At 36.2% G+C, this 24,492-nt stretch overlaps 2 protein-coding genes and 1 long non-coding RNA gene across 52 annotated transcripts in view; 2 read left to right on the plus strand and 1 right to left on the minus strand.

Annotated features, from left to right (window-relative positions):
- Positions 1-2,436: 2,436 nt before the first annotated feature.
- LOC119078657 lies at positions 2,437-8,569 on the minus strand. Its single transcript, XM_037186255.1, has one exon. The coding sequence runs from the start codon at positions 8,550-8,552 to the stop codon at positions 2,457-2,459; it is 6,096 nt and encodes a 2,031-aa protein (XP_037042150.1). The 5' UTR covers positions 8,553-8,569; the 3' UTR covers positions 2,437-2,456.
- Positions 8,570-14,189: 5,620 nt separating this feature from the next.
- Positions 14,190-24,492, plus strand: part of LOC119078658 (myosin heavy chain, muscle) — a 33,002-nt gene continuing 22,699 nt past the window's right edge. For 19 of the 50 annotated variants that reach the window (XM_037186266.1, XM_037186286.1, XM_037186271.1 and 16 more), the window contains exons 1-6: positions 15,194-15,363; positions 17,384-17,668; positions 18,079-18,222; positions 19,392-19,772; positions 19,848-20,010; positions 20,477-20,580. In XM_037186266.1, the coding sequence (XP_037042161.1) occupies positions 17,465-17,668; positions 18,079-18,222; positions 19,392-19,772; positions 19,848-20,010; positions 20,477-20,580 (996 nt within the window). In that variant the 5' untranslated portion in view covers positions 15,194-15,363; positions 17,384-17,464. Of the gene's footprint in view, positions 14,237-15,192; positions 15,364-17,383; positions 17,669-17,832; positions 17,977-18,078; positions 18,223-19,391; positions 19,773-19,847; positions 20,011-20,476; positions 20,581-21,154; positions 21,259-22,966; positions 23,071-24,492 lie in introns of those variants that run through there. The other 31 variants (XM_037186284.1, XM_037186264.1, XM_037186300.1 and 28 more) reach the window with 13 other exon arrangements.
- On the plus strand, positions 23,077-24,467 carry LOC119078679. The gene is made up of 2 exons (XR_005088044.1): positions 23,077-24,126; positions 24,265-24,467. It is a non-coding gene; the product is annotated as an uncharacterized LOC119078679 (long non-coding RNA).

The raw sequence follows: 24,492 nt of genomic DNA on the forward strand, positions 1-24,492 counted from the left end.
TTTTTTATGTGTCGAAGCAAAGATAAACCCAAACTCCCTCTCCGAGCTGATGCATAACCTGTTACAGACGACATGCATTTGACCAGTATTATTATTGGGTCTATTACTTCCATCGATCAAAGTCAATCTATTGATTTAAAATCTTTTACTTCATTTTTTTTACATGCATTTTACTATATGATGGACCATATTACCCAGAGCTTGTCATTATTTTTGTCGTCGTTATGGATGACAGATGAATAGCCGTATGTGACAGGATAATGTTACAACACAAAGACATATAAAAGATTGTTTACAAGTTTGGATCAAAAGAAGTAATTTTTCGAAAGTGTTTTGACGCCCTGGTCAATAATATAAACGGTTTGTTCCAAGGCCAACAGAGAAATAGAGCAGGAGGCTGCGTTGACCGCCTTTGATTACTTAGGAATTAATTTCCAAAGTTGAAAATGTCGATTCCCACTTTCAGTTATGTTTACTTAAACTACAGAAGTAAAAGATTTTGCATTTAACTCGAAAACGTAACAGATTCAGTGAGTATATGCGATAAACTTACCGTTTCTCAAATGTTAAAGAATGACTAGGGTAATAATTTACCTTTGTGCCACCGAGAATTGAAATACGACTCTTTTCAGCACTCATTTTAGTGTTGTAAAGTGACTTATTTCAGCATCCGTTTGATGTGATATTACAACACTCAAAGCAGTGTTGATATGGAATTTGTATGAGTTGTTACAGCATTCGTTTGAGAAAATGCAAAGCAATGTGATCGATCAAATTTGAAGAGTGATTGTTTACAATGAAAATTATGATTTTTTGTGCTCTTGTCTATTTCAATTCTCGGTTGGCACAAAGCATGATGTGTTACACGTGTTGTAATGAGATTTTTTCAGCACACGACCCAATTTTCCTTACTCGCTCCGCTCGTAAGGAAAACTTGGGTCTAGTGCTGAAAAAATCAACATTACAATACTTGTAACACAACATACTATTTTACAATCCGAATGTTCAATTCCTCCCTCTCTTTTCTCAATGTAGAGGTCGTAATTATATCGCCTCGAGATTTTATTTTCAAGTTGTTCTATGAAGATGAGATGTTTTATAGCAGCGCAAAAAAAAAACTAGTGTCTTTCGACATCTCAGACGAATAATAACGTCAACAACAATACAACATCTTATAATTTCATTAGATACCTATATGCAATCACGACGAAACTAATTTTAAACGTATAATCGGTTTATGTAACACATCTTTTCGATGTCTCAAGACCGAAGAAATATTTTATGATTTTTGTTCTATAATTAACTTCAACATTTTGAGATATTTTTAATAAGAAAATTGTTTTTAGTTTTTGCACATATTTATAAACTCTTATCAAGATGACAATTATATGGGTCGTTTGTGTGACTATAGGAAAAGAAGGATATTTTATTCGACGCAACAGTAGTGCGTTTCTTAAAGGTCATGATGACTCTTCTTCAAAGCGCTGAAAAATTAAAGCGATGCTGTTTTCACAGTCGGTAATGTGATCTGTTAACCAGAGGCTAATGTGGTCTTAATTAGCAAGGTGCATACCGAATCCATAGTGACGTAATAATTATGCTGGTGATGTGAAAGGTCATATAAATGCAATTGCATCACAAATGTATCGCATTTCAAAACAATAACCAATTGGCAAGTGCCTTTTGCTAAGCAACGGACAACATTTTGCGTACATCATACGAGCCAATACTTGACGAAAGTATGTTTGATGGTCAAAACGTCTTTATACAATGTGTCGTTTGTCACCAAGAGAAGAACACAACAAGAGAGGAAGAAAAAACTAAATGGAATAATGTCTCACACATTTTCATTTCATTTCATGGAAATCTGATTTGATTTGAGTGACTTTGAGCGTCACTTTTCATTCGTAGAATCCAGAGGTAGACTCAGCTAAAACTTTTTGCAATGTAGCGCAACCATGTAGATTATTATGTCTTGTGGTAGTAGGGAATTCGACTAAATTGACGCCGTAAGTGCGGTCGAAATTCAAAATGGAAAGTGCGGAGGTCTTTTTAACGTAGCGTCATTTTCATATAGAGAAGCGTTGAAATGTATTTTTTCGAATTCCACATGTTCTAACTGGAGATACCTGATCTAAATACTTTACCATTCGAAAGCTAACTATTTCGCTACAACACCACAACAAAGGATGTGTACTTTTTCCAAATAACGAAGGGAAAGTTATCTCATTAATACCGGAAGGTATCTGAAGTTCCTTGGCTCGGCAAACCACTTGTGAATTGATTCGATAAAACTCATATGAATCCGTGAAACTGAGCATGAGATTAGTTATTTGGGAAACAAAAAATTCCAGAACAGCGATAAAAGCCAACTTAATGCCTTGAAGAGAAAACAAAATAGTCAGCGTTAAGTAATTTCTTTCATTATTTTTTTAAATCATACATTCAAATTACAATTAATATTTGATGTCGTGACCGCAACGACGTCTATTCTTACCGCTAAGAATATTTCCACCAGCACCTTTAAATTCGTCATCGACATCGTCGTCATCGTCACCATCACCATCATCATCTTCATCGTTTTCGTCTTCGTCTATATCATCTGCAGGATCAGATACAGGGTAATTAAGATTCCACTTTCGTCCATATTTATCGCTTCCAATATTGTCGTTCCAAAACTGTGTTAAATCTTCTTCATCACCAACACCTCTTGTGCCAGTGAATAGACCATTTATACCACCAGTTCCAAGCGTTAAGCTTGCAGCACAATCTGTAGGACTTGGCAATCCTGTCACTGATCCAGCAAGTTTTGCAGCTGTGACCCAAACATCGGCAAGACTCCGTCCTGCACCAGTGGCTTTCGTTAATATAAAGCTCTGATCTCGAACTTCTTTCACTTCTTTTCTTCTGCTTTCAGCATCGGCAGCTTGAGTGTTCTCGTGATAGAATACACCCACTGTCGTGGTGCCTTTGGATGTCTTTGTACAAATCATTTTCCAATAGCAATCGGGTACTGGAAGTTTGCTCACATATTTTATTTTGGTGCAAAGACCTGTCACCACGAATCCTGGATTGTCTTGCAGAAAATCTTTTACTTTACTCTCCAATGTTTCCCATATTCCAGAATTTGTAGATCCATCTTGTGGTGCTACGTTAATCATATAATTTGTAGCCTTCATGGCTGCCGTTGAAAACGAAAATGCATCTTGAGGACTTAAATGGCCTCTGTGGTAGCCAACATTATTGTATTGTGACGTGAGAAGTTGACCATTCTTAAAGCATTCGTGCTGCTTGAATCCATTCACCCGACCAGGATTCGCCGTAGAAAACTTTTTTTGTGCGTACAGACTCCAAATAGGTAGTTTTATGGTAGGATCGATTCTAGCATAGTAAAGTGTTGCTCCTGCTGTTCCGCTATCTGTTACTCTAATAATTGGATAAGGTTTGTCTCCACAATCTGGAGAATCCAGTTCGCAATCTGCATCAGTTGCCCAAACTGCCCTCGTCAATCCGACTTTCCTACAAAGTACGTCGGGTTTCGTAGCTTTGTAATTCTTTTTACAGACTACTTTACACATTGCTCCAGATTTAATTCCCTTGCATGATCGCATAGCTGCAGAATCTTTATTTGGAATCGGAGGTAATGAGTCACATTTATCAGTCGCCGCAGGCTTGGATGGTTTCGAAGGCTTCGTACGAATAGCTGCACGCTTTTTCCTCGACTTTGGACAATCTGGAAGTACGAATTTGTCACAACTGCCACCGGCAATGTTGGCTTTCATGTTTTTAACGAGTTCAAGTTTGTCGTCCATTTCACCATCCCAAATCATGATTCCACCTAATCGCTTTCTTCTGGCAAAACACATTTTCATGTTGTGGGTCTCCTTTGTATCAAAGCCAACCCATTGATCTGAATCGTATCGAGCATAGGCTGACATTAGGGTATTGTCGATGACCACTTTATCGTTGGGCACCAAATCTTTGATTTCGTAATACGCTAGAACGCCAGGAGTCAAAGTGCAAACTCCCTGCTTACCAGCTCCTTTGCTTCCTCCATTCCTTAACGTATCTTTGTCACTAAATTTTTTATGTGCAGCGTCCAACGTAAAAGTTCGTCCATAAGTAGCCATTCCAAGGTTTATTTTCTCAGACGGTACACCTGCAGCCAAGTAAGATTCCAGTCCTAATTCAATGTCCTCTATTTCAGGACAAGAACAATCAATAATCGGCGCATTTACATTAGGGCCTCCTGTGTCAAAACTTCCTCCATGAAAATCATAAGTCATCAAGTTGATAAAATCAACAAATTGATGGATGTTTTCCAGATCAATGTTCGAGTACCACTTTCGTCCTGCTGGTGCTGCTATCGTTAACAGGATATCTTTACCTGATGCAGAAATAGCACTACGCAATTCTAATAAAAGAGAAGTGAAATTGTCTCGATCATCAGCTGTTGGATATTCCCAATCGATGTCAATTCCGTCCATGTTGTGCTGGATGACGTAGTCCACGGCTGATGCTATAAATCTTGCTCTGCCCTCCTGAGTTTTTGCCATGTTCGAAAATATCTTTTTGGTTCCCTCACCTAAACCAGTCTCACCTTGACTAAATGACCACCCACCAATTGAAATCAATGTTTTCAGGCTACTCTTCCCTTTCAGCGCATTCATTTGTGCAATAAGTTCATCGTCATTTTTTTCAAAGTTCTTCAATTGAAATGTTGTCTCATCAATAACCAAAAAGGCGTAATTGAGATGGGTGATAAGAGAAGCATCGATGTCCTTCGGTGTTCTAGCGTACGGTTTACATGAGTTTGGTCTCGTTACGGGTTTTCCATCTACTGTTGCATTGAAGGCGCGATACTGTGCCCAACTAGTGGTGTAAAGTACGATACGATCTAATGAAGCTTCAGGTGGGTCAATTTTCTTTGGTTTTGGTTTGCACGGTGGTGGATCATTCTTTGAACCCTTAGCGATGTCATGCCATCCAAACAACCAACCTTGGATTTTATATTCCACAAACACATGTCCTGGTTTCACTTGGCAATAATCATTGCACTGGTACTTTTCCTCAGTGCACATATCATCAAGTAGCTCATGTGCATCAGAGTCATAAACACCTTCACTAAACGGTTCAGCAACTTGAACACGTCCATCAACTATTCCTCGAACAACTAAGAGACTTATAGTGCCCGAAAAAGCCAGTTGTTGCTTCAGATAAAAATAATCGATACCAGCTTTTGCAATGCAAGCATCAGCGCCGAATGCGCTAAGAATTTCGTTAAGAAACGTAATGCATAGGGAAATGTCAACGCCAACTTTTGAATCTTCGAATTGAGATACTGTAATATGACCACTAGAGCTGATAAGTGATAATGGATTAGGTACACAGAAGCCTGCTCCCAAACAAACTTCTAGTATGACGAATACAATTGCACAACGTCGAACTTCAATACAGCCAGTACCGGATAAGCACCCTTTGCAAAGTTGATCGAGGAAAGTTTTTAAGGGTTCCGGTATTGAAACTGCGCCTCTTGTACTTCGTCTATGCTTAGTTACAGCTGTTGTCACATTTTGGAACATGTCCTGCAAATCTCTTCGCTTTCTGTTCAGTTCTTTACCCATTTGGAACAATTTGGCTTGACACTGTATGAAAGGAATGGTAGTATCACAAATACAAGTTTTGTATGCACCAGCAGTAAGCGAACTGCATAGTTGAGATCGATGGTCCTGATTAATGGTGTTGAAGTCTTTGAAATCTTTGTTATCTTTTAAGCCATCAAGAATTTTGCTGCCATCAGTGGTACTTAGGATTTCGGTGAGGTCAGGTACGATGTCCTCCGGCAGAACCGTGCCTGCAAGGTACCCCTTCAGTCGTGTAATCGTATTTTCATTTTTCACTGTTCCACCGGAAAGAATTTGACGAACTGTCGTTTCAAGCATTTGTTTTGTAGGTCCATCGTCATTTCTGTCATATACTTTAAATCGCTGGTCATTGCTGATACAAATAGTCTGTTGTGCTTGTACATTTCCACAGTTCAGGTTATCTTTATTAAGACTTTTCAGTGCGTCGATGGTAATTCCAGCCTTTTGTGCAAGTGTTTGACAAGTATCACCAGGTTGAGCGGCCATCGTTAATACACATTCTTGACCAGTAATATTTTCATTCGAAATGCAAATTGATTTACCAGGTAGCAAATTATCGCAGTTGATGTCTGGATTTAGTTTACGAAATTGCCATTCGGACAATCGATAACTCACCCAAATCGACCAACAGGTGTCCCCTGGAATTATCACATACTCTTTTGAGCAAGTTGGTATTTCATCATTCAATTTGACGCACAATTGACGTCCAAATGGCAGAACTGTCGTTTTATTATCGCAGCAAGCGTAATTTGAATTCAACTTTGCAATTTCTCCATCTTTGAGGCCAAATTCGGTTTCAATTTGCTTACAAGTAAGACCGCTGTCTTGAACAAAAACTGTTTTGCAATTCGGGGAAATTATCGGTTGATACTTCAGATCACAATTCTCTATGCAAATCAATTGTCCCGGTTGTAAAATGCTACAATTAACTTTCGGATTTAATTTCGTTAACTGGTCCAAAGTCAAACTATATCTTGTAGCAATTGACCAGCAAGTATCTCCGGAGTATACTTTCGTTGTTTTGCAGGAGAGTGTTTCTGCATCAGATGAATTACCTCCACTAACACAAACTTTTTGTCCGACTACAAGGTTGCTGCAATCTAGGCGGGGATAATTGAATTCTTGTAGTTGTGATATGGTAATTCCATTAGAAGTGAAGATTGACCAGCAAGTGTCTCCTGACTTAACGATTACAGATTTGCAGGATTGTGGTGTCTGAGCCGATGAGCCGGTTGGACTTCGATTAACACAAACTTTCTGTCCAATTGCAAGTGAGTTACAATTTAAGCCGGGAGAATTGAGTTCTTGAAGTTCTTCAAGCGTAATTCCATTAGTAGTCGAGATTGACCAGCAGGTGTCTCCTGACTTAACGGTTACAGATTGACACGATTGTGGTGTCGTTTCTTCACTTCGATTAACACAAACTTTCTGTCCAATTGCAAGTGAGTTACAATTTAAGCCGGGAGAATTAAGTTCTTGAAGTTCTTCAAGCGTAATTCCATTAGAAGTTGAGATTGACCAGCAGGTATCTCCTGATTTAACGGTTACAGATTTACAGGATTGTGATTTTGGTGTCTCAGTCTGTGGTGATTTTGGCGTCTGAGACTGTGGTGATTCTGGCGTCAGAGCCTGCGGTGATTTTGGAGTCTGAGGCTGCGGTGCTTTTGGTGTCTGTGTGTCGGCACTCGTTTTTTGATTTTGACTAACACAAACTTTCTGTCCAATCGGAAGCTTGTCACAATTTAAGCTTAGAGAATTGAGTTCCAGGAGTTTTGCCAGTGTAATTCCATTAGAAGATGCAATTGACCAGCAGGTATCTCCTGTCTTAACTGTTACAGATTTACAGAATTGTGTATTCGGCGGCTGAATCTGTGGTGCTTTTGGCTTCTGAGCCTGCGGTGATTTTGACGTCTGAGGCTGCGGTTCTTTTGGTGTCTGTGTGTCGGTATTCGTTTTTTGATTTTGACTAACACAAACTTTCTGTCCAATCGGAAGCTTGTTACAATTTAAGCCTAGGGAATTGAATTCCAGGAGTTTTGCCAGTGTAATTCCATTAGAAGATGCAATTGACCAGCAGGTATCTCCTGACTTAACTGTTACAGATTTACAGGATTGTGATTTTGGCGTCTGACTAACACAAACTTTCTGTCCAATCGGAAGCTTGTTACAATTTAAGCTTAGAGAATTGAGTTCCAGGAGTTTTGCCAGTGTAATTCCATTAGAAGATGCAATTGACCAGCAGGTATCTCCTGTCTTAACTGTTACAGATTTACAGGATTGTGTATTCGGCGGCTGAATCTGTGGTGATTTTGGCTTCTGAGCCTGCGGTGGCTTTGGCGTCTCAGGCAGCGGTGCTTTTGGTGTCTGTGTGTCGGTACTCGTTTTTTGATTTTGACTAACACAAACTCTCTGTCCAATCGGAAGCTTGTTACAATTTAAGCTTAGAGAATTGAATTCCAAAAGTTTTGCGAGTGTAATTCCATTAGAAGATGCAATTGACCAGCAGGTATCTCCTGACTTAACTGTTACAGATTTACAGGATTGTGATTTTGGCGTCTGAGTCGGTTTTTCGTTCGTCATTCCTTCACTTCGTGTAAAAGAAACTGAATGGTGCGTCTGAGTCTCTCTGCTGCTCGTCATTTCTTCACTTCGTTCAAAAGAAACGGTCTTCTTACGTACAGCAACTGATACACAAAGGACTTGATTTAGGCGAAGAGCGTTACAATTTAGTTTCGGATTGAATCTAAGTAAATCAGCAACTGATATATTGTTTTCAGAAGCAATGTCCCAGCAATTGTCTCCAAATTTTACGGTGATTTGACGGTTACAACCAGGTGGTAGTTGTCCAAATGATGTGTGGATTGTGAACAGCAAGCTGAGCGCAAATGTAATGCCACAAATAATCATTTTGAGGTGTTAGAAACGGTCCTTTGAAATTTGTAGATTATTTCAAAATTGCAACGTTTCTGCCGACCCCACGCGGTCCCTTTTCCAGTTCTCTTCACTTCGAGTAACCTTTCTTTTAAATTTACTGTAAAGTATGACAATCTCAATTACTACAGAATTTTTTCGTTTAGCTTATACCCATTCGTCGACCGCTCTAGCAAAAAACTGATCGATTTATAGATGACAACGAGTTAATATGAAGAATTTATAGTTATCAGTTTGGCTAACAATGAAACGTGTAAGTTGTCATAAATTTTTATGTTCGTTAATTATATTATAATCGAGGCTCGTGTGTCATTCTAATCGCTTCAAGTTGATTCGGGTTTTTTTTTTTGACCTAAGGGGTTTAAAGTTACGTTTGTAATCCATCTGGGAATTTCTAGCGCGTAATGAGGACAAATCGTAGAGATTACCAATACCTAAAGATACCAAATACCCGATTCGTGTTTTCAATAATTGAGCTTTAATTCGCGATGACACTTTTGCCATTCGTAATAAAAAACAAATATTTAACTGCATGTGGTCCTCAGGTAATATCAGCCAACGGTCGTGTCAACGTTTGCGACAAATTTATACTTTCATTTCAAAACTAAAAACTATATAGAATCGTATAGTGCTGTGGCTGTTCCTCTCGATCTAATCAATATATGTGTCCGCTTACATTGAGGCTAGGTACTTACCGGAATCATTCATCAATATCACCCAATACAATTTTTCGAATTCTTTAACTCAAATTAGCTCGGCGATATAATGATAAAGAACAGCTTCCAGTGACGTGAGATATTATTTCGATTTATCTGACAGAGCTGTTACTTTAAATGTTACCCTAAATATATCGTGGATTATGACAATGCATCCGTGAAATAATCGGTAGAGCAGTAGAGCATCTGTTATTTTTGAGTATAGGTCTTATCGACACCACGATGTAACGTGCGAATGTAATTAATTCTCAATCATTTTTTAGCTCACGAATAAAAAATAATTTTTGCATTGTACCTCAAGGGAATAAGCTATGAGTCGACCTTCTGAAAAAAGCTGACAAGTAAATTCATGTCTAAATTTCACTGTCGTCCCCTGTATATAGCTTGAATAGATGGAAAGTTATTTGGACGAATGTTGTAAAGAAGAATTCAATCTCCCGATTGCAACCGTGAAAATGCCTCTGGTTGAATTTATTTACGAAGTCCAATGAGATCCACACACATTTTTGTTACAATAACTGCGAAAATTTATCTTCGTTTCCCAAACTCGAAGCAATTGTTGTATTTGTTTACCGGATGGGAGAGAAAATATGAAATTCCGACAAGAACGAATCACTCGAGTTGGAATTTTCTGTTTTCCCCGAGGTGATCACTAACGTTTTACATGTGCACGTTGTGTAACATTTAAAAAAATTAAGTGACGTTTCGTTGGAGAAAATTTCTATTTTCTTCCACGAAATGTCATCAGACAGAACGTCAATAAAAACCATTTTCTCATTGACATTTCAGTGGAGAAAACAAGGTTAATGACACCGCACGCATGAAAAGTATTATTGTATGCTTGCTAAGAGGGCCGAAAGTAAAGCTGTCAATTCGCGGGGCGAAAGCTTTCGCTTTCGCCCCTTGAATTGACATTTCTTTACTTTCGGTCCTCTTAGCAAGCATACAAAACTTAATACGTAACTCTTTCGGCCTCCTCAATCGATACGTAAATAACTATTACATAAATAGTTTTTTGTTTACCAATGGAAGAAAATATGAAATTCCAAGAAAAGTGAAGTCTTGCGGGAGGACCGGGCCGCGAATGGCACGAGTCGGAATTTCGTATTTGGTGGACAAAACGTTTTTCATATGTGCGATGCGTGTCAAACCATCTGAAGAAGTTATAATTTGCGGGATTCCAGGACTGTCTCCGCTCTCGCATCTATCGATGGACAAAACAATCAACGGTCAACTGAGAGTTTCATTTTTTTAAATTACATTTTTCGTAGTTGGTGTAAGATATAAACGTATTATTCAACAACGTTTACTTTGCAAACTGGACAAATTATGCGTATAGCTATTGAGACTCAACTACTTAACGTTGAAACTCAATTAGCCTTATTTCCAATTTCCATTTCTTTTTTTCTATTTGAAAGGAAAAACGTTAATCAATTTTCTTTACTTTTCGCTTTTGACAAATAATTATATGTATTTCAAGGTGACAAACCGCCGGCATGTGAAAATACCAGCCACCTGACACATAACAACACATTTTTTTCTATGTGTAAAATTTTGATTTACTCAGTTCTTCACTTATTTATTCAGAATTAAAAATGGGGTAACGTATTTATAGATCAATATAATGATGACGAAAAGTAAAAGACAAAAAAAATGCCACAAAAATGTCAGTTTGCTTTATAATCTTAGTTGAAAAGCCAAGAAATTTTTCTATTCAAATTTGCATACGAGGACCAAACGATATGTATTTAAATGACGTCTTGAATATTGCTGTATTGCTGAACCGAGTCTTATTTTTGATATTTATTTCCATCGAAAACAACACATTATTCTTAGCAACAAATCGGAATGTTCTGACGGACATTATAGAAATAACAACCAAATAAACTCGCAAAATTGGTTTACAAAATTAGAATCCCCTCGCATAGCAGATGAGTGAAATTATCATGCAAATTTCAAATTGATATCAGCATCCGAACATTATCCACCAAATCACATCACTTTGATAGAGGTCAAACGTCAAATGTCTGCATAGAAACACCTAAGCCGAAATTAGCAGCATTTGAGATTACAGTGAACGACATCTCAAATGTCTCACTGTCATTTTTTTCAGAGAATGTCATTGTGAATTTGCAATGACACAATAAAATTCTCAGAAAAATTTGACAGTGAGACATTTGAGATGTCGTTCACTGTAGGTGAAATTAATTCATTTGTGGTAGAGAGACAGAGAAAGAAGTTTGATAAAAGTTGTAAAAATAGTTGAATTCGATGCATGTGAACATGAACGAAAAGAATTCTTTTTCCTTAGCTTGATCAATCGAATTGTAAAAATAAACATTATTCTGAAGCAGGTATGTAGAGAGTGTGAGATTGTGAAATAGGAACGAACGTAACATAAAAAACGTTGTACACTAATCCGCACTTTAATTAGCAAAATTTATGTCCGATGAGGCATATGAAAACTCACCGTATTTTCCAGTTTTAAAACGGGAAATGAAATTGATTGCTACATTCAAATTGATCGTACACACATTCATTTTGAGAGAAACATTTCGGTTTTACGATAACACAAAATTAGTTGATGCCTCGGCCTTGACCATGAGAAGTGTACATCAACGATGAATTGACTTCGTTTGTTTAATTATGTGAACGAGGAAACAATTTTGGAATTTTCACTGATGGTGGAAATAGTGGGTTAAATAGGTCTCGGTGCCCTGAATCAGTACTTTTAGACGACTGGATTGGTCACAAGTCTGCCTCACATATTTTGTGAGATCAATATAGAAGAATTTTGGCTTTACACACATCCGTAAACAAGTTTGGTCGAATGCTCCCTTTGAAACGAAAGGTGATTGAGCTCTATCTAGCCCACTATTCCACCATAAAATAAATTGTGAGGTTCTGATTCGAAGTGTCGACGGGTTGTGAGACATCATTTATAAAGTATGAAATGCTTGGCGACTATTTGCATCTCTTTCTATCACATTTTCAACAATATCTTGCATATCTTCACTTGTGAATTGATAGATTTCATTTCGGACGCTAAAATAGTTTTTTTTAATGGCGAATCAACCGTAGGCCCAGTCACTTTGAATTGCCATAATTGCGAGTGAGACAACTATATTTCTACGTTAGACTGAGAAAGATAGAACACATTTCAATCGACTGGTATCGTGATTATTTCCGAATTAGACCTATTTCACGGCAAAATAGATCATTACTTTAATGAAGTTCACCAATCCGAGGCGAAACCGAGCTCGGTAAACGCACAAGAGGCATTTCCATCATTTGTCCCATTGCCAAGTATTTAACTAAAAAGCGTGAGGTGGTGATTGTGATCCTAAGCCGAAAGCGCGGATCATAATCGAAATCGTCAAGAGAAACATTTAGAAATAGGTACAAATCATTTTTTATGTGTCAATGCAAAGATAAACCCAAACTCCCTCTCCGAACTGATGCATAATGTTAGACATACCACACATAGCCATATAAGAGATTATGCACCTTCGCCTTCGGCTCGACCAGCAATGCCCACACGTCTCGATAACAATGTTGGCAAGAGGTGCATACACCATAAACAAAAATGCTCTAGAGGGGATAAGTGGGAAATTATTGTTCTAGGCAGATTTACTCACCCATGAGACAGATGGTGAAAATGACACTTCTTGTGAGCTTACCGACCTCGGCTACGCCTCAATCGGTAAATTTCCCACAAGAATTTCTAAGTGACATTTTCAACATTAGTCCCATTGGTAGGTAACGTGATATTACTCAAAAACTTGAAGTTGATGTTTCGCCGCCGTGAAGTAAAGTTCATGTTACCTCACGTTTTGGATGAAACTTCATTTCGCACGTATACATGAATTACGTATATCGTCTAAATAGACGATAAACATCACACTCTCATATATTAATCATTCAACTTTTATTATAATGTTTACGTGATCGCAGATCACTGAACCATTTAACAAAGTTGCAATAAATCATAACCAACATTTATGCATAAATAAAAGGAAGATCAGATAATTATCCTCTATACTGACTGTAGAGTCTACTAACAGTCCACAAATACGAAAACAATTTATGGTCATTTGGTGCAAGTGTACCTCAGGAGTATGCCGCTTGTTTACATAAATGATGATTTTATTAACAGTTAAAAAGAAGCCATGAAGGCTTTGAGTAAATTTTCCGATTCTGATTTTATTTACCATTTTATTGAACAAAATTCAATGGAACATAATACGTATCGCTATTTCCTCACAGGTGGATGAGATTGTCGAAAAACACTTAAGCCACATCAAATCAGTTGTCAGGGTATTGATATTAGTCTATTCGCGCATGATACCTGCCTCGAAAGTTTCTCATTTTCGTTTCTAATTCCACCTTCAATCTTTTTTCCGAACGAAAAATATCAAATTGACTAACTGAACAAACATTTTAAATTAAATATCTGCTCGTCGCTTGATGAATTTTCCCCACACTCGCAAACAAATGATTAATTTTGTATGATCAAATAGCTAAACCGAAATCGTATTTTTCTATGTTCCTTCATGGCACTGTGTGCGTGTGTGTATGCGTGAGAAAATTTGTATAATGCCGGAAAAACTTCACGAATAAAGGTGACTAGACTCCGAGAATAATCCGAAAACTGTACGTTCGTTTCGGATCGATCGCACGAAAAGGAAAAGAACCGAGAAGAAAATAAGATTTTTTTCTGTGTTAGAAACCGACGACTCAAACGGTTTGAGTGTATTCGTACGAATCACATTTGTGTGTACTAAAAAGGGAGCCAAACCCGGGGACGGGTCTCTGTCGAATCCAATTGGGTGCCAATTCCGTGCAACCGACCAGTATCAAGTTGCCGAGTATATAAACAGAGTTTACCGGTTTTAGCGATCAGAACGGCTTTCGAACGCGTAAGTTATCGCTTGCACAGAGAGTGTGTGTGCTATTTTTAGTTTTTTTTTTCAAATTCTATTCATCTCAAAGGTTGATATGTGATTAAGAAAATGAAGAATATTTTTCTGGTTAATTTTTTCTGAAATTATGGATAAGGGGGTGACAATTCAAAGGGATTGAAAATACGAACTGTTTTTTGTGACGATGGATAACGCCAAGAAAAAAGGATTATTTCATCGAGATAACGGAGAAAAAAAAAATTGTGTGAAGATAGTGGTGATGATGAAAGTGAAAAGTGCCTATTACACTGAATTAAAAAAAAAACTGTTTTAAAATGAAGAGAAACAAAAGAAAAATGGAAATTTGTCCAAAAAGAAAAAAAAATTGAAGAAAATAAATTTTTGATGACCTTAAATTTTGATCAAATTCAATGAGTGTGTAATGGGTTCTTTTCGGCTTACTTAAAGTGAAGTGTAACAGAATATTGGATTACATATTACAATGGATTACATCGAATCAATTTTGGATTACATTTGATCATCACATTTACTTCAAAGGATTATCGAGAAAATAAAACGAAAAACGAAAAACGAAACGTGGATCTCATCGATCAAACAGGATTTAAAAAAAACAATTCCCTGATTCATCCGTCTACCTGGCGGCGTCATGTCTTATATCCTTTTTATCTCACCTTCCTACAATTTTTTTTCTTCTTCTTCTTTCAAATCATTCATTGACTGTCGTTATACGGTGTGTTAATGTAATAATAATTTCAATTGTAATATACGCTGATATACTACCCGAATACAACCGAATCAGGGCACATGTGTTCACTTAGCTGAGCTACGCAAATAGAACATTGACCAGAAATAGAACAGATGGATCGCGATTCAACATATTTTTCTTCGTGAAAATTTTTTTTTCCTTCTCGCTCGAATGAAATACACACAAATCTGTGCGCGCGCGTCTCTTTAAACTTAATTTAGCTGATTTTGCTCATTGCGATCTCGCAACTCGAACGCTTTAGATTGGATTGTGTATACGGGTGGTTGTTTTCTTTTAGTTTTGCTTTCGGTTTTTAATTGAACGAGATTTTATTTTCGAGTGATTTCAATTTGATGAAATAGGATCCGGGAATTTATTTTGTGAAATATTTTTTTATTGAAAAGGTGAACATTTCTAATTGAATTTTAAGTTGAATTTTTCTTACGGATCCTTTCTTTTACTGATCGACAATTTTCAAACTGAGTTTGGTATTTTCGTTTTTCTTTTTTGAATTTTTTTCATCGATCGTTGAAACGGATATTGAATTTGGTGACTGTGAATTAGTGAATCAATACAGAAGGACTACAAGTAATACAATTCTGATGAATGTGGATTAAGTTTCAATTCGATTGGATTGATCCTTTGACAATATCAAGTGACTCTACCGAAAAACCGGAACAAGGACATTCGTAATATTACAGTGAATCCTGTTAACAACATTTCTTACATTTTCCATTGTGAACAGTGTAATTGATATTGGACTGATTACACCGTAATATTACGACGATCTACATTTCCTCAATTTATTTCGATGAGAAATTGTAACAGTTTTACTGAACGCAGACTGGATTACAGTATTACGTAATATTTTGTAGTAGTAAATTATGTTTCGTATGACGAAAAAGAGGAAAATAATTTTTTTCGGAATAAAATTCGGAGAATGTGTAGGTGGAATTGCTCATTGACAGTTTTCTTTTTGGTGTCGAAATTAGAAAAAAAAAACTATTTAAAGACTTTATGCTTCACCGAAGTCGATCGTCAGTTGATAGAATGTAGTTGTTATATAATTGAGCCGTTGGATTACATTTAGTTGGCCATATTTGACCAATTTATTTGATGATCATCCATGGTCAACATTTTTTTTCTCTCTTTAAACTCGACTTTGATTTTCTAAAGAATCCATTTTGAAGATGCAGAACTCCAAATATTTTATTGAATTGGAACCGAACCAAGTGAATTCTAAATTCCAGACAGAGATGAGAGATCTGAACTGTCTGAACTGAATAAAAAAAAATTCTTTTCCAATTAATTGAATTTTCCCCACTCAGTCCAATTTGTTTTCTTTTGCACCGAATGAAAACGGGGCCACCATAAATAAAACTTCCAATGAAAATTCTAAATCAAACTCAATAATGATTATGTTACGCACCAATAACCCACAAAAAATTCCACATTCAAAATTATTAAATCCAGTAGCATTTCCCATAAACACCCGAAGAAAAATTCTTCTATATCTCTTTTCCACTCTGTGTAAACACATTAAACCAATTAGAAAAAATTCAACAATTACGAAATTATATTCCAATTTTAAAACGGGCCAGCCATGCGTTTATAGCATGTAAATTGTACAGTTCTACATAAACATTTTGCTAAACACACCAGAAAAAAGCGAAATCTTCGAATATTTGTTTATGCTACTCTCGAATTCTGAGCGTGTACTCCGCTCGGTACATCTCATATTACCCAATATAGTTGGACCGTCGAAAAAAAGAGGAGAAAAACAAAATATTTTGCTTAAACATAGTATATAGAGATTTGCCGATGTAAAAAATCGCGCATTATTACTCAAGAAGAAGAAAATTTATTTTATAAATAACACCATGCGCGCACGGCATTTTCACGTCCAAAGAAAATGTATTTTTTCTATAAATACAATTATGTAGGATTGTGGATAATGTGCAGAAAAGAAAAGTTAGACTTTTTCTAAAAATATATTATAATGTACGGTTGCGTCGGTTAGCTTTGTGAAGCTTCACCGAAGTCGATCGTCAGTTTTTGAAATGAAATTCAAACTATCCAGACACATATATAGCACACATATAGGTTATCAGGCGTATAATTATGTACCGAGTTATTATATACACAGCCCATAATGATGGGACGATAAAAGCGCATCAATATTGTCGTTAAATATCCATAAAACGAATCGAAGAATTGAAGTTTTTGAGATCACATATCGGGACGGTGCAGCGTTAGTTTGCGTATGGTCATTAGCATACTTATAGCACATCTAATAGAAAGTAAACTAACGCTGGAATGTCCCAACTGAGAAAGGAATGAATTTGAATTGAAAACCCAAGAAATCCCACCAACTGTCGACAAAAAACATTTTTTTACAAACTTTTTTCCTTCCAAATCCAACAGGGAAGCAACTTTGGGCTGAAATAAAAGAAAAGAGAATTACGTGTCTTTAGCCCCTCTCTCGATAAAAACAAACAAGCCAAAATGCCGAAGCCAATTGCTAGCCAAGAGGATGAAGATCCAACCCCATATTTGTTCGTTTCGCTCGAACAAAAGCGTATCGATCAATCGAAACCATACGACTCCAAGAAGACCTGCTGGATTCCAGATGAAAAGGAAGGTTACTTGTTGGGTGAAATCAAGGCTACCAAGGGAGATATTGTTTCCGTTGGTGTACCCGGTGGTGAGGTAAATTGTCTTTCGATTTTTATTATGAACATTACAAATGAAAAATGTCCGGTTGTGAGTCCGAAGTCCGAATTATGAACAAAAAAAAAAACATAAACCGTGACAACAACAACGCCAAAAATTTTAAAATTTATTTGTTTTCATGCATTTTGACAATGAGCTAGATAAGAACGCTGAAAAAAGATGATTTGGGCCAAGTTAATCCACCGAAATTCGAAAAAGTCGAAGATATGGCCGATTTGACCTATCTAAACGAAGCGGCTGTTTTACACAATTTAAAACAGCGTTACTACTACCGATTAATTTACGTAAGTTTCTTATTCTAATGGAACTAATTTTGCCCTTTTCTTTTCTCTTTTTGCGTCTGCCCCCCATCGAAAAAAACACACACCCTGTCGTCGTATGATTAGACCAGAGATTTAAAGAAAGATCTCCTACAACAAGTCAATCCACCAAAATACGAGAAAGCCGAAGATATGTCCAACTTGACATATCTTAACGATGCTTCGGTTCTCCATAACTTGAAGCAAAGATACTACCATAAGCTCATTTATGTAAGTACATTTGATCAAACAATCGCTATGCCAGCCAAATTTTGTGTTCAAAGTGAGAAATCAATAATTGCAATTTTAAATTAAAATTAATTTGATAAAATTCGAAAAAAATTTGTTTGAAATGAAAATTTTGAATTCGAAGTTTGGAAAACGTTTTGATTTCTCACGAAAAAAAACTTTGGAAAACAGACTTTGTTTTTGGGTTTTCTCTGTTTTCCATAAGTTAGTTTTTAACGCTTGCTCAGCGGAAAGCATAATAATAAACACAACCACCCCTCAACCCCGAACTCCTTCGAACCCCATTTTTTAGTGTAAACATCGTTTTAAAATTGAAATAACTCACTTGGTCCCTCTGTCCTCGAATAACAATTCACTATACAAAGCTTGAGCTTTTATTGTGCGCGCTTTGCAAAAACCACCACTGAAGACACCAAAGCGAAACCATTGGAGGATTCAAATCGGCAACAAAATGCCGACGACTTCATTGTTTTTCAAATTTTTGTTTTTGATTTTTTTCACTTTTTTTCTGACAAAGGTTTGTTGTTTCTTAGAAAGCGCTGCATCGTTTCAGAGAGAGATAGAGACGCAATGTGACAGAAGAAAATGTCTCTTTTTTGATGAGAATCTCTCTCTTTCTGGAACGATGTGGCTTTAGTTGGTCACCTGTAAAATAAAGGCCGTTTACCGGTTACCTTTTCACATTGATGCGCACCCTATGTATTATATATTTTATTGGATTGACATACCTTCACCTCAACTTGTTTTTTGTAATGAAACGATAAAGACAATTATCAAATTACAAAAAATTCATTCTGTTTAGTCGTTTAAGGATTTTTTTGATTAGATTAGAAATTTAGAGTTTTTGATTTTCGATGAGTAAAGGAGAAAATTTCGCCAAAACTTTTCCTAGAAAAAAAGAGAAATTTTCGAATTTACTCCGCCAAAAATGAACATACCAAAGGGAGATTTTATCAGAAATCGACTTTTGAGGCACCAAAAAATTGTCGTCAAAACAATATACTCAAAAGTTCGAACATTTGTTGGTCACGAATTTTCCGTACCAATTTAACGAAAGCAAAATCTCCGTTTGTATGTTGCTGCACAACGAAACGAAACCTCATTCACACAAATTTTATTAATCCATTTTCTTTCATCCCGCCACCCCACAGACTTATTCTGGTCTTTTCTGCGTTGCCATCAATCCATACAAGCGCTACCCAGTATACACAAATCGTTGCGCCAAGATGTACCGTGGCAAGCGTCGTAATGAAGTGCCACCCCATATTTTCGCCATTTCTGATGGTGCCTACGTCGACATGTTGACAAACCATACAAATCAATCTATGTTGATTACCGGTGAATCTGGTGCTGGTAAGACTGAGAACACCAAGAAAGTAATTGCGTACTTTGCCACCGTCGGTGCGTCTGGCAAAAAGGATGACCCTAACATCAAGAAGGGAAATTTGGAAGATCAAGTCGTCCAGACCAATCCCGTACTTGAAGCTTTCGGTAACGCTAAGACCGTCCGTAACGATAACTCTTCCCGTTTCGTAAGTTAATTCGCAAATTGGTCGATTTTATGGGAAATGGTTCTAATGTGTGTTTTTCTCTTCGCCGCTGAACAGGGTAAGTTCATCCGTATTCATTTCGGTCCATCTGGTAAATTGGCTGGTGCTGATATTGAAACATACCTGTTGGAAAAGGCTCGTGTCATCTCTCAACAATCGTTGGAACGATCCTACCACATTTTCTACCAGATTATGTCTGGATCCGTTGCTGGAGTTAAAGGTATAATTCGAATTGATAAAATGATTTTTTTTCCACATGAAAATTTTTTCTTTTCTAAAAAAAAATTGAGATACACATTCGAATCACACGATCATATTTTGATTTTATTTTTATTGATTCATATTTTTCACGTTAATTTTTTTCATCGGAAAATGGAGGGGATAAGGAATTACATATATAAAATAGAGAGAAAGAGAGAGAGATGGATGTTGCGAATGAATAATCAAGAGGGGGAAAATAATAATTTTTATTGTGTACAAAGAGAGGAGAACTAACAAATTTTTTTGGTTTTTTATTTTTTTCAAAAAATTTAAAAAAAATTCGCAAGATATTTACACTCCGCTACACCTATGTGGTCATACAATTATACCTTTCCACACACAATTTCTGTTGTGCGTGTAAATATCTTGTGCAATCGTACAAATTACTGATTATTGAACTGAACAAACAAACATTCTTAAATTAGCCGATTGCATTTTATCCAACGACATTTACGACTACTACATTGTGTCGCAAGGAAAAACTACTATTCCTAGTGTAAACGATGGTGAAGAATTCGAATTGACCGACGTAAGACATCGTCGACAATTTTTTTTTCTTTTTTTTTGTTTTTTATTTGGATTTTATTTTTATTGTGAAATTAGTTTTTAAAACCCATTGGCACCAATTACGTCATGCCAATCTTTATATATATACTTAGTCAGTTACTCACTTTAGTAGTTGAAGTAAAACAAACGGAATTGACATCGTTTTAATATTGTAGTATGCAGAATGTAGATATTGAACATACGAAAAACAAACAAACAATTTTTTTTTGTTTTCATTAACTTGCGTTCGAAACGCTTGTGAGAAAAGATTTAGAGCTACGAATAGACAACTAGCTTCTTTATTCATTCACACACGTTCCTATTATATCACCCCAAACAAATGTTATTCCCATAACCACATGGCACTGGGAAACTATTTTTTTGAAAAATATGACTCAGTGTCCCCTATACCTTTTCCTCTCACCACCAATTGGTTTTTAAAATCAATCAATCAACGTTCCATTTTGACCATTTTTTAAATGATAATTTGTTGATTAACCATTACCATCCCTTGCAACCCCACCAACCACTACCACCACCACCATCATCATCATCAGAGGACTGTTTGCTGTCGAACAATGTGTACGACTACCGCATCGTATCACAGGGAAAAACGACAATCCCCAGTGTGGATGATGCCAGTGAATTCGAAGACACCGATGTAAGAATCGGAATTTAACGAAGAAAAAGAATTTAACAAAACATAAAATATGAATTTTACGTAAATTTCATAATTCTACTACCATTTATGTTTTTAAATTTTTTTTGAACAATCGAATAAGCTGTCCTGGTCAATCGTTTCTATCATTTATCCAAAATTATTTTCTTTTATTTTTCGCTTATCTAACCAATTGAATTTGTACTAATTGTGCATGGGACAAAATCCATTTTATTTTATTTTTTCGTTTCCACTAAGAAGCTTTTCAAAATTTCAAAATATTTCTACTGGCTTGCCCATGTAAAAAATCCCACTTTTCTATCGAAGGTGCTATTCACCTCCGTTTCTCTGATTTCTCTCATTTCATATACTATTTCAAATGGGCCATTTGAAATGTCAGATGAAATAAATCAGATAAACCAAGAAGAACAGCCAAATAACACGAAAATGGGCATTTTTTACGTGTGCAAAACAGTAACTGACATAACCTTACGAACGATCCTTTATACAAACGAAACAGGAGCGGAGCTAATCAAAATATTAGCTTTTACTATCAGAGTATTCCTCTGGTATAACGCCGTGACTTACTTTCAAAATGGATTCCATTTAGAGTAGATTTCTATTCCACATCGGTACTTACTGTTTGAAAAAAAAAACGTTCGAATTTTTGATTGTAGACGATTGCATTTTAACATCACGTATCAGTGATTATCCTCTGATAAGTCAAGGCAAAACTAGAATTCCCGGTGTCAACGACGGGGAAGATTTTGAATTGACCGATGTAAGTGTGGTTTTTACTTCAATAAATCTTATGTAGCTGAAAAAAGCCCTCCACTGTACATAAAGAGTCACCGGTTTCTATTTTGTGGGTCTTTCGAATCTTGAGATGCACGGACTTTTTGTACAATTTGCTGAGCAATCAAGAACAAACGTTCTTTGCGTGTAAATATAAAAAATGCTGTTCTTAAGCTGGGAGCAGGTACTAGAGCATGCATCTGACTTTAAAAAATTTCAAATTCACCCTGACACTGGGAATTAACTTTACATTAAATTCAAAAAAAAAAAATATTTGGCAAGATAGCCCGCTCCTGGCTATTACCTGTTTCTTCCATTCCAATGTACAAATTATATACAAAATAAGCTCGATGTGTAAATACGAAAGCTTCAGCCAGTTGCGCTTTTTTTACTTAAGCTTTAGGAATAATTTTAACAATTTTTGTTGTAAATATGGGTCGGTGTACATATATTTTGAAGTAGTTTTGAAACTGCTTATACCGTCGGTTTCCACTGCACGGGAACAAGATAATAATCACATCGGAAAAGTGTGACACCGCTAATGTAGTTATATGCGAACCGTATACTCCACACACACTGTGTAAAGTATTTGTTTTTGAATCACTGGTACACGATCCTATAGCACACCTTTTACATGGATCGAGTGCCAAGCATGAGTAGGAGTTATAAAAAAATTGAGAGAGAAATTGAAATTAAGAAAATGGTCACCGAATAAATGGAAAACAATATTGTAGGTCGATTGACTAGGAATTTGAATCGAAATGTTAGAGCCACACATTTTTAAATATAAAAAAATAAATAAAATCGACAACCATCCACCACAACAAGAACAACATCATTTTACAGAAGAAAACTAGACCGACGTACACGGAAATCTTTAATCAAATTCTCCTTTTGCTATTTTCTTTTCCAACAGACATGTGTAATCTTTCTGATAACATTTACGATTACTATAACGTATCGCAAGGCAAGGTTACAATTCCGAACATGGATGACGGCGAAGAATTCGCCCTTACCGATGTAAGTGTTTTCATTTTTTACCATGTTCAGAATGGTATGCAACGATCATCGTGGACGATTTTTTTACGTTTTTTGGATTTTGTTATTTATTTTCAATTACCCAACTGAATGTGGACAAGAAAATACTTGACATTTTTTACCCATCCGATTATATACGTGTTCACCTATACAGTATATTCATTCCATATCGTTTACAGTAAAAATGAAAGGAAAATACCAGACCTTTGTTCAAAGAAAACTCTGTATGAAACAGACCATTTTCTTCATAAAAAAAATATTTTTTTTTAGATTAATAGTACCAAACCCTCATAGGGTAAATGTACTAGTCGCCGGACATGTATGATTAGTCGGATACGTATTGTAATTTCATTGATAACCGTTTTGTTATGAATGAAAGACCAGTAGGTGTCTGACGACTCATACATGCCTGGGAACTGGTACGTTTACCCTACCCGAATGTAATATTTCCTCCGATTGATACATTTGATGTAGTTTTTAGAATATTGAAATCGATTTGACTGAAATATTTTCTAGTTTTACAATTTTTTTTAAAACAGAAATTCACCAATTGCCATTTGATTAGTGAATTGAACTGTTAATAATTGTAATGATCAGTCGGTAAATTAGTTTTAGATTGTACTAGAACCTACGAATCTAGTCTTTTGTTTTGTTACAGATTCTTTAACATGATGTCTTCATATTGAAGTATTTTGGGAATTTATATCAAATTCAACCACTGAGAATTCCCAAAATTTGAAGGCATTCATGTGGATTACAAGAATGGAAATTCGTGTCTAATATTACGGTGTAATTCACATTCATAGTAATATTACGATCATTTCAACATTCTTGATGTCTTCTTTGTGTAGTGATTGGGAACACAGTGACATTTGTTTCGAATTTATGGTGTAATTCACCGCAAAATTACGGTGTACTTCACTGTAATATTACGATCACAAAATCGTTTGTCACCAATTCAGTGAAATGTTTTCCTAATTCTACGCAGAGAGACGCCATCAAACTTTTGAATTTTAGAACTAGAAAACCATTTGGGCGGTCCTTTACCTTACGCATAACATATTGACTGATATTCGATCAAACAAAGAAATGAACCAACTGGCAGATCCAAAATTTGGTTCATTTTGTTGCGTTGATTCAAATAAATCAATCAATTGTGTGTTAAGGTTATGCGAGGTGAAGTGCTGCTCCAAGTGATCATTTCATTTAAAGTCAATCAACGTTGAGTGAACCCCTAATTGTTATTAGTAGCACCCACAAACCTGATTGAACTTTTTTTTTCTTCATTCGTTTATGTACATTCCCGTTTAGTTTACTTAGTACGTAGAGTAAGAGAATGTTTTTTAGTTCTATACCCCGTGTTCTTCGTATTTTGATAAGAAAAAAAAAAACCCGTGCAGACAA

Source organism: Bradysia coprophila, unplaced genomic scaffold (genome assembly GCF_014529535.1).
Source record: "Bradysia coprophila strain Holo2 unplaced genomic scaffold, BU_Bcop_v1 contig_297, whole genome shotgun sequence".
Classification (NCBI taxonomy): Eukaryota; Metazoa; Arthropoda; class Insecta; order Diptera; family Sciaridae; genus Bradysia; species Bradysia coprophila.